Source organism: Bombina bombina, chromosome 6 (assembly GCF_027579735.1).
Source record: "Bombina bombina isolate aBomBom1 chromosome 6, aBomBom1.pri, whole genome shotgun sequence".
Lineage (NCBI taxonomy): Eukaryota > Metazoa > Chordata > Amphibia > Anura > Bombinatoridae > Bombina > Bombina bombina.
The window spans coordinates 733613884-733625182 of NC_069504.1; the positions used below are offsets into that span (position 1 = coordinate 733613884).

The following is an 11299-nucleotide window of genomic DNA, read 5'->3' on the forward strand; positions in this document are numbered from 1 at the left end:
GATTATATTTAGCTCTTTTTTCCCAAGCTAGCATTATGGAAAATGTGGTCCTATTCGGAGGGGATTGTAGAGCTAAATAGATTCTGGATATGGAGTGTTTGGTTCTAGAAGGACTACTACCACACCATTCCAGAACTGTGCAAGTCTGACTTACTCAGGGATTTTTTTAGAAATGCCTGCAGGGAGGTAAAGGTACCAGTGTAGTTTGTTCGGTTGTATTTTAGTCTTTAGCTGGGAGTATGAGATCAGTTTCCCATTATCTGTTATATCCGCCACCCTGTATAACCCTTTGTTTTCCCATTTTTTAATTTGAATGCGGGAGTCGTCAGATAGGAGGTATCTAATTGGTGTTAGTAGGGAATATTCCAGAATAAGGTCCCCTCTTTTCACAGCATTCGTCCATATGTTCACTGTCAAATCTGATGTGTGAGTCCTAGGAGATGTCTTATTAGAGTGTAATACCTGTGCGTCCCATTGTAGCGAGTCTCTATCCTCCCATTCCCCCAGTTCCGCCTCTAGGGAGACCCAGATAGCTTCTTCTGATCTCTTCAAAAGCATTGAGTCTTGTGACAATCTAGCTGCCCAGTAATATTCCATCAAATTTGGAGCCCCCACCCCCCAGAGTTTTGTGCCTATGTATTATCGGTTTTGCTATCCTCGCGGATTTCGACCCTCTGATATAAGCCAAAAGCTCCGACTGTAATTTATCTATATCTGGCTTGATAATCTTAATGGGCAATGCTCTAAAGAGGTATAAAATATGTGGGAGAATAATAATTTTAACCGATGCCAGTCTCCCCAACCAGGAGAAGCTATTTTTTTATTTTAAAGGGACAGGAAACCCCAACATTTTCTTTCATGATTCAGGTAGAAGATACAATTTCAAACAACTTCACAATTTACTTCTATTATCAAATTTGCTTCATTCTCTTGTTATCCTTTGCTAAAGGAACATCATTGCACTATTGACAGCTAGCTGAACACATCTAGTTAGCCAATCACAAGAGACAAGTGTGTGTAGGCACCAATCAGCAGCTAGCTCCCTCTAGTATAGGATATGTGCATATTCTTTTTTTTTTTTTTTACAAGGAATACCAAGAAAACAAAGCAAATTTGAAAATAGAAGTGAATTCAAAAGTGTCTTAAAATAACATGCTCTATCTGAATCATGCAAGTTTTATTTTGACTTTCCTATCCCTTTAATTTATAATTTTACTGATCCATAGTGTGAGCGGGAGAACAGACTTGAAATAGTGTGTCACACTATATGTTTAACGGAGACATGCCAACATCGCAAATGTTTCTTTAATGAGTTTTGAGAGAGAGAGAGTAAAATGCTATGAACTTTATCTACAGTTTTAGGGATTAATCCATTGGGGTCACTAGTGCTTTAACAGGATGGCAAAGGTCAAGGAAAAATGTTTACTTAGGTATTGAACAGCCGGTCATTGGGATAAAGGATCATTCCTATAGCTCTATTGGTGGACAGTGACAATGCTCTCAGAAGTATAAAAACATTTCAATAAAAAAAAAAACAAGGCTGTAATTTATTTTAAAACTAATTGTTTTAGATGCAAAAAGAAAATGACTGTCCCTTAAATCACATTTTTCTTTGCAATTGTGTTTATAATACTGAAGCTAAACAGAGTTATTTGTTAACCCTGGAGATGTAGTGAGCTATCAACATGATTTAAAGGGACAGTCAAGTCCAAAAAAAACTTTCATGATTTAAATAGGGCATGCAATTTTAAACAACTTCCCAATTTAGTTTTATCACCAATTTTGCTTTGTTCTCTTGGTATTCTTAGTTGAAAGCTAAAACTAGGAGGTTCATATGCTAATTTCTTAGACCTTGAAGACTGCCTCTAATCTGAATACATTTTGACTACTAGAGGGCATTAGTTCACATGTTTCATATAGATATCATTGAGCTCTTGCACGTAAAGTGACCTAGGACTGAGCACTGATTGGCTAAACTGCATGCCTGTCAAAAGAACTGAAATAAGGGGGCAGTCAGCAGAAGCTTAGATACAAGATAATTACAGAGGTAGAACGTGTATTATTATAACTGTGTTGGTTATGCAAAACTGGGGAATGTGTAAACAACAAAAATTCTGGTGTTGACTGTCCCTTTAAATGACATATGTTTTGTTTTTTGTTTTTTTAATCTCTTTATCAATCCCCAAGTAAAAGTACAAAGATAAACTGCTACATTACATACATCATACAATGTCAATGTAGGTACATAACAGAGAATACAGAGGTGCATATGTAATTACCAAGGCATATAATGGTAAGAGTTTTACATTTTATAGTCAAAAACTAGCAAAAAGAAACCAAAAACTAAGATATAAAGTGGCTAACAAAAAAGGAAAAGCCTCAACAATCTCCAAGTGGAACCACAAAGAGAAGCTGGCATATTGCATTACTTGATGTAATATTAACCTTTTAAAAGAAATACATTTGTAGATGATGTGATCAAGGCATACAGTGGTGTAGTTCTCACCTGAAAATCTTGTATTCTATCATTCAAAATTAAAGGGACACTGAACCCAATTTTTTTTCTATCGCGATTCAGATAGAGCATGCAATTTTAAGCAACTTTCTAATTTACTCCTATTATCAAATTCTTTTCATTCTCTTGGTATCTTTATTTGAAATGCAAGAATGTAAGTTTAGATGCCGGACCATTTTTGGTGAATACACTGTGTTGTTCTTGCTGATTGGTGGGTAAATTCATCTACCAATAAACAAGTGCTTTCCATGGTCCTGAAACAAAAAAAATAGCTTAGATGCCTTCTTTTTCAAATAAAGAAAGAAAGAGAACAAAGAAAAATTGATAATAGGAGTATATTAGAAAGTTGTTAAAAATTGCATGCTCTATCTGAACCACGAAAGAAAGAATTTGGGTTCAATGTCCCTTTAACTAACTATTTAACAAAATAAACTAAAACTGTCATCTTAAAGGGACACTGAACCCAATTTTTTTCTTTTGTGATTCAGATAGAGCATGCAATTTTAAGCAACTTTCTAATTTACTCCTATTATCAAATTCTTTTCATTCTCTTGGTATCTTTATTTGAAATGCAAGAATGTAAGTTTAGATGCCGGACCATTTTTGGTGAATACACTGTGTTGTTCTTGCTGATTGGTGGGTAAATTCATCTACCAATAAACAAGTGCTTTCCATGGTCCTGAAACAAAAAAAATAGCTTAGATGCCTTCTTTTTCAAATAAAGAAAGAAAGAGAACAAAGAAAAATTGATAATAGGAGTATATTAGAAAGTTGTTAAAAATTGCATGCTCTATCTGAACCACGAAAGAAAGAATTTGGGTTCAATGTCCCTTTAACTAACTATTTAACAAAATAAACTAAAACTGTCATCTTAAAGGGACACTGAACCCAATTTTTTTCTTTTGTGATTCAGATAGAGCATGCAATTTTAAGCAACTTTCTAATTTACTCCTATTATCAATTTTTTTGTTCTCTTGCTATCTTTATTTGAAAAAGAAAGTACAGAACCTTGGACAGCACTTGTTTATTGATGGATGAATGTATCCACCAATCAGGAAGAAGAACTCAGGTTGTTCACCAAAATGGGCCAGCATTTAAACTTACAATTTTGCTTTTCAAATAATGATACCAAGAGAATGAAGAACATTTGCTAATAGGAGTAAATTAGAAAGTTGCTTAAACTTGCATGCTCTATCTGAATCACAAATGAAAAAATTTGGGTTCAGTGTCCCTTTAAATGATTGATGTTTTAAATATAAATGCAATCTCATTTTAAAGTAAGTTATCTGCACATCATTTGCATTTCCCCCCTATGTAGAAGTGAACCACTCGTATTTTACATATTGAAATATTATTTACTGATCATCCATAATAATAAATAATAATAGTAATTAGAAAACAAATTAAAAATACATTAATTTAGTTAAAGATCCCTATTTTTTATTAATAGGAACACAAAGTGCTTTACATTTTCAAAATAATAGCAATTAAATACATAACATTTAGATGGGAATAGCAAAAAATATATATATTTTTTTAAATAAAAGTAACAGGTGATAAAAGTATTACTAAATGTGTGCTGATATCCTAAATGTCCTTTTTTAAAACATGTCATTTGGGGGATATCAAAGTTTTTTGAGGTAAACTGTATTGAAACTAGTAAGTTATAGGATCTTTAAAGGGTTAAATGTATTTGTTGATGTCTAAAAAGTTTCAATTTAAGGTTTAATTAGCCCCACCCAATTATGCCCTTTATAAATCCCCACACCCAGTGCTTCTATACTCTTTCATTTTTCTTTAACCTTTTGGAAGACAGGTATTGTATAGACTGGTGCAGCAGTTGGGTAGCTTATACTTAAAAGTTCTTAATCTAGATGGTGATGAACAGTTTTTTAAAGGGAGTGATTTGATAGTGTAAGGTTTTTTTTTTTTATGCAAGTCTTTCTGGATATTGTTTGGTATAATTGGTTAGCTTTTGATTAACTTTGCTATGGGTTGTTTCTAAATCTGACAAGTAGTGAATCCAAAAATACTTTGTCTATATATATAGGCAGCTCCTATGTGTGTAAATTAGACCATAAAACTAGTGTATGATGCTGAAAATTAGACTTTGGGTAATATGTATTTAAAGGGATAGAGAGATGAAAAATGCCTTTCAATTTGAAATGTTTTTGCAATATAATTCCATTAGCAAAAATGTTTCTGGTGAAAGTTTAGCTTTTTTTGTGGCATATGCACATAGCTTATGAGGGCCTGTGCACCAGTATTCAAGCACCATGCTTGCTTAGAGAGCTGGCTGTGGTGAGTGTTGCTTCAGAAGACTTAAGCCTATTTTCCATTGAGGTGGTACATTTTGGAGTTTGGTCATAAACATTTATCTCCATTAAAGTCTATGGAGAATTTGTTACCACCAGTTTCAAAACGTTACCACCTCAATGGAAATGAGACCTTAATTTGTGCCATACAAGCGCCTTCTGAGAAGGTGGGGTGTTTGAATACTGGGGCATGAGCCCTCACAGGATATGTGCATATGCTGCAGGGGGGAAAAAGTAATAACCTTTTTATCAGAAGCATTTTTTGCTGATGCAAGTATATTGCAAAAATGCTTAAATTTCAAATTGAACTGCACACTTCTTGATTTTGACCTATCACTTTAAAAAGTGATTGGTAATACACTGCAGAGGGTTAAAGTGTACAGCATGCTTCCTTTGCATACTATTTGCTGGATTCAAAACCTGTCTATACACCCTACTTCTGGGGTTGTAGCAAATAATGATACTGTAAATTGCTATCAAAGCTAATCCTAAAATGTCTTTACTTTATAGTGTAACTGCTTGCAATGGCATCCACAGCCAGTAATACCAGCAAGCTTGAGAAGCCAGTGTCTCTAATCTGGGGTAAGAATTTTTTTTTTTTTTTTTAAATTTGTCTCAGAGAGAGCACTTAGAGTACCCATATAGGGCTGTATGGGTGGAAAGGTGGTGCTTTAAAATCAAATTTGATGTCACAAGGCTCAACGTTCTTGACTTGCAGGGTGTGAGCTGAGTGAACAAAATAAAACTGCTGAGTTTAAGGTAACTGACGAAGAAGATGAGAAATGTGAACATCAACTTGCACTTAGAACGGTGAGTAAAGGTTTTGGTGTGTTTAGATTCTTCTGGTAGGGTTTGCCAAATTCAATGAGTCATGGTTCCCAGGCCATCATGCCCTTAAAGGGACATGAAACCCAATTTTATTTTTTGTGTGTGATTTAGATAGAGAATGTAATTTTAGACAACTTTCTAATTCACTTCTATTTAATTTGCTTCTCTGGATATAATTTCCTGAAAGGCTCAGTAGCTGCTGATTGGTTGTTGCACATAGATGCCTTGTGATTGGCTCACAAATGTGCATTGCTATTTCTTCAACAAAGGATATCTAAAGAATTAAGCAAATTAGATAATAGAAGTAAATTGGAATGTTTAAAATTGTAATCTTCATCTGAATCGTGAAAGAAAAATGTTGGGTTTAGTGTCCCTTTTAAAGGGACAGTCATATCAAAATTACTTTCATGATTCAAATAGAGTATGCAATTTTAAACAACTTTTCAATTCACTTGCATAATCTATTAAATCTGAGATATATATCATGCATGATGCCATGTGAGTGGAAAATAGAATTATCTTTAAAGCTGTCAGACCGAATCGACCATTTGAAGTTTAAAGAGTGCTTTTACATTGTCTTATTATGCTAGTCTATTGTGTTAAATGGTAATTTTAAAGGGACATTGTACACTAGCTTTCTTTTCATAAATGGTTTTTGTAGATCAATTTATATAGCCCATCTGGGAGTGTTCTAATGTGTCAGAGGTATTGATATCTATTTTTTTTTTTTTTTTTTGTCTGCATGTTTTGCTTTCCCAGGCCCTTCCAGTGGGTGTCTGACTAACCCATTAACAGTGCTAAATTTGGGAGCTTCTAAGTATGCCTTTATTTAAAAAAAAATAATACAAAAAAAAGTCAAATTAATAAATGGAATTGTAAAATCCAGGAGCCAGGTATCCTAACTTTCTAGTTTTGGCTGTCAACATTTATCTGTATAAAATCATTCTCTAGTTTCTAAACTTTTTGGGTGTCTCTTACTATTAAGATCTGGTTAGGCAGCACCCTATTTCTTGACAGAAAACTGTTTTTTGGTTCTTTTAACACAAACTTTATACTAAGATTTCAGGCACAATTAGGCATTTTTACACACATTGGAGTCACAACATCACTTTATCACATAAATTGCAAAAGTCCATTAAAGGGACATGAAACCCAAAAAATCAGAATACAATTTTAAACAACTTTCTAATTTACTTCTATTATCTGATCTGTTTAATTCTCTTGGTATCATTTGTTGAAGGAGCAGCAATGCACTAGTTTCTAACTTAACACATGGGTGAGCCAATCTCATTCAATATATGCAGCCACCAATCGGCAGCTAGAACCTAGTTTCTCTGCTCATGAACTTTCCTAGATAAACCTTTCAGCAAATGATAACAAGAGAAGGAAGCAAATTAAATAGAAGTAAATTGGAAAGTTGTTTAAAATTGTATTTATCTGAATCATGAGGGAATTTTTGGGTTTCCTGTCCCTTTAACACACTGGCTGAGAATCTGATTTAAAACGGGGGTGTCAAAGTTTTAAATGTATAAAAGGGACACTGAACCCAATTTTTTTTCTTTCATGATTCAGAGCATGCAACTTTCTAATTTACTCCTATTCATTCTCTTGCTATCTTTTATTTGAAAAGCAAGAATGTAAGTTTAGAAGCCGGCCCATTTTTGGTTCACAACCTGGGTTTTGCTTGCTGATTAGTGGCTAAATGCACTCACAATTAAAATAGTGCTGTCCACATTCTGAACTAAAAATTTGCTGGCTCCTTGGCTTAGATGGCTTTTTTTTTTTTTTTTTTTTCTTATAAAGATAGCCAGAGAAATTAATAGGAGTAAATTAAAAAGTTGCTTAAAATTGCATGCTCTCTAAACATGAGAGAAAACGTTGGTTTAGTGTTCCTTTTAATTACCCAACAATTTATTATTCTTAAGTAACACAGGCCACAACTTTGGGGTTGTGGCTGCTTTGAATGAACAGCTTTTGTGTTGAGATTCTTTATGTATTTTAGGTGTGCCTGGGAGACAAGGCAAAAGATGAGTTTCATGTTATTGAAATACTTCCTCCTGAGCAAGAAGGAAAAGAGTCCAAACCTGTCCCTATTGCTACCTTAAAACCATCAATTCTACCCATGGTGAGTAAATTAACTACATTTAAGTGCTTTCCGTAACATGCCGCATTGACAGAGCTAAAGGGTTTATTTTTTTTTTATTTTTTTTTTGTTGCTAGGAGAAATCTAATCTAGCTGTAGTCAGATTATTGCCCATGTTCAGTAGAGAACGATTGCTGCAAAAATCATTTGCCAATGGACCCCCCCCCCCCGTATTACCACATTTAATAGAAATGTTATGCACTTTACAGCATGCTGGATGATCTTAATCCTGCAGAATACACTGCTGCCTCTAGGTGGAGTAGAAACACTATGTATAGGACATGTATTAGAGTATTTAACTATACATAGATACACTTTACTTGCATTGTTTAGCTAACATTTTTAACTCTTTCCCACCCTTAGACTACTATGGTTGGAATTGAGCTCAGCCCCCCAGTCACTTTCCGGTTAAAGGCTGGTTCTGGTCCAGTATATATAAGTGGTCAGCACATCGCTGGTGAGTGCATCAAAGCTCTTTCTTTATTTTTTGTTAATTGAAGACCTGCATATAAAAGCATTCCTAGCTGTCTATTACAAAGTCAGAATACACCTGCTAGTAAATCTAGGCTGATTACATTACGGTTACCAGCGATAACGGCTTTGTCTGTTTTGCAGTTGTGGAGGAAGATTACTCATGGGCAGGGGATGGGGATGAGGAGGAAGGAGAAGAGGAAGTTGAAGAGGAAGAAGACCCTGAATCCCCCCCTAAGGCAGTAAAGAGACCAGCAGCTACCAAAAAAGCAGGCCAGGCAAAGGTGCAGTGGTAACTGTTAACTGGGCCCAATTCTAATGGGAATGTCACCTAATATAACTTGGTATAAAACCTAGCAGCCATTTATGGGGAGATGTAATACTAACCCTTATGTACACACTAGGGAACAGTGTTTGAATGTGCTTAGACTTTAGTAACTTTGCTCTTTTTGTCCTAGAAGAAGAAACTGGATAAAGAGGAGGAGGAAGAGTAAGTATGGAGACTCTGGGTTTTAATAACTCTTGGCAGTCTACTCTAATAAGCAAAGCCTTAGCTTTTGGGCTAACCAAAAAACATAGACTGAGAGCTAATTAAGTAGTATACACAATGGTGCAGACCCTTGTATACATAATCCACTAATTATATTATTTTTTTTGTGCCGGTTCAATAGATTTAAGATTACATGCTCTAATTTATATATACACCTTGTGTGTTTTTTTTTTTTTTTTTTTTTTTTTTTTTTTTTTTCCTTCTTCCCTATTGCCTTAAATTTACCACCTCCAGGATTATGAATAAATAGTAATTCTAGTTTAATCATGGCAAAAGGTGCATACTATAACATGTTTTACTACTAGTGACCCTGCAACTAACAAATTAAACAATCCCTAAAGGGACAGTTCACCCAAAATTTCTCCCCTTTAAATTATTCCCAATGATCCTTTTTACCTGCTGGAGGGTATTAAATTGGTTGCAAGTAGCTCCTTTACTCATATTTCAGCATTTGAAATAGCTGATTTAGCTTGTGGTTTCCCAACCTATACTGAAAGTTTTGATACTGGCGTATACGCTATTGACAAGCCTAAGTAAACACAGCCAGCAGAAGAGATTACACTGTCAGTGGGGGGCATGCTAGTTAAGTAATAAAATGATAATTTTCCATTGTTCTCTCTATGTATTCAGCTTTGGTGTTCCAGACAAATATAAGATAAGGAAGCAAGTCTGTCTACATAAAAGTGATAACATAATGAGATCTGATATTACCTGAAGCTCAACCCATTGTAATAGGCTGTGGTATCAAAGCACAAAACCAGCTACTTCAGATACACAAATAAACCTGAAAATGCAATTTCTCAAATATTTTATACTCTGCAGTTGGTATAACAAGTCATTTAAAATACATTTATGGAAAAACTATTTTACAGTGTACTGTCCCTTTAAGTAACTTATCAGCAGTGGCAAGACCACTGCTGGTACCAAGTGGTAATGTCCAGTGAACCAATTAACAGGGGTAGTTGTGACCAAGCATTGACTTCTACTAATTCACTCAGCTTGGCAGTCACAGAACTATTAACTGTCATTAAGCTGAGAAATGTCAACTTTAAGGGACATTCCTTTCATTTTTTTTTATTAGTAGCTTTAATTTCTAGAAAAGCTTCTAGTGAGGTAGTTTGTGTGGGTATTTTTTTAAAGTCTTAACTTGAGGAGCTTACTTATGGTTTGCAGGTTTTGACATCCTGTAAACCTGGTCTGAGGATGGGGCTAACACCCCAAAAACGTCACTATGTGTAAAACTTTGATTTATTATTTGAAGACCCAGTGAGTGATTTCTACTGGCTATAATTTGGATCTAAATGCACCCTGGGCAGATGTGTAATTGAGAAATGTGTGCAGAGCCCTATGGAGATAATAAAATATAGTGTGTATAGATAATTTTCTGCAGTGATGCCAGCTATCGGAGTAGTAGCAAACTGTAAATTACTCCACATTTAATGTAGGCTTCAAACATGTGCACAGTAAAAACTAAAGTAATGCTGACTTTACTAGAAGTACATTGTAAATAATGATTACAATATGAATTTGTATCTTATAGATAATGTGCCTTCCTAGCTTGCAGGCTAAATACTGAAACTGGTATAAGCTTCAAAAACTGTCTTGGCTTCCACCAAGAAATTGGTGGTAGATTTAATGTGTAGTGTTGCCATTACTAACCAGAATCTATTTCTGCAGGAGCTCTGAAGAGGACAGCCCAGAGAAAAAGGTATACATTAGAGGACTCCAGGATTTGAAAGGCCTTAAAATTAAACCATATTAATATTTAACTTGTTTGCAATTCTTTCCTCTTCTAGGGCAAAGGAGCAGGAAGAGGGAGGAAACCAGCTGCCAAAAAATGATTTAGTAAGTGCCTTACTCTTTCTGGTACAGAGGACCAGCATTACAAATGTATGCTACTTACTGTAGAGCTAAAAGGATGGTCAAATGTCATTTAGATAATGCATGATTTAAAACGTTACTATTTGCTTTATTACCATTAAAAAAAATATAAAAAAAAAGAAAATTAAACGAACTACCTAGGTAGGCTCGCAAGCACCAGTCTAAAGCACTGGCAGCAGTAACCATTTAGAACCATGTTGCGAGTGTTTCAGTAATTACACATTCACACTCCTGAGCATTCCTAAATTTAGTCTTGAAGAAAGCAAAAATGTGATTCAAATGGAAGCATTTTGTTGGGGGCGCATTGGCTTATAATTTCCCCAAATGCCCCTAAAGAGTGGGGTTTAACTTTTCTCTAGAAAATAGATTCAGCTTAGATACAGATGGGTAATTTACAGTTTAGTAACCTTGAGTGTCTGTGCCATCTAGGATCAGATGTATAATTAGTGGTTTACCATAACATGTATACTGTACTCAATCTTTAATTCTAACTTTTTTTTTTTTTTTTTTTTTTTTTTTTCTCACAGGTCATAACCACTTCCTTTCCAACTAAAAAAATAAAATTCTGTTTCCAAAGCTTTCTCTCTCTGCCTTTT

General features: G+C 34.8%; 1 protein-coding gene across 1 annotated transcript; it reads left to right on the forward strand.

Annotated features, from left to right (window-relative positions):
- Positions 1–5354: 5354 nt before the first annotated feature.
- On the forward strand, positions 5355–10663 carry NPM2 (nucleophosmin/nucleoplasmin 2). Its single transcript, XM_053716066.1, has 8 exons — positions 5355–5412; positions 5549–5640; positions 7661–7783; positions 8165–8258; positions 8417–8556; positions 8731–8762; positions 10500–10530; positions 10619–10663. The coding sequence occupies exons 1-8, from the start codon at positions 5355–5357 to the stop codon at positions 10661–10663; spliced, it is 615 nt and encodes a 204-aa protein (XP_053572041.1).
- Positions 10664–11299: the final 636 nt, after the last annotated feature.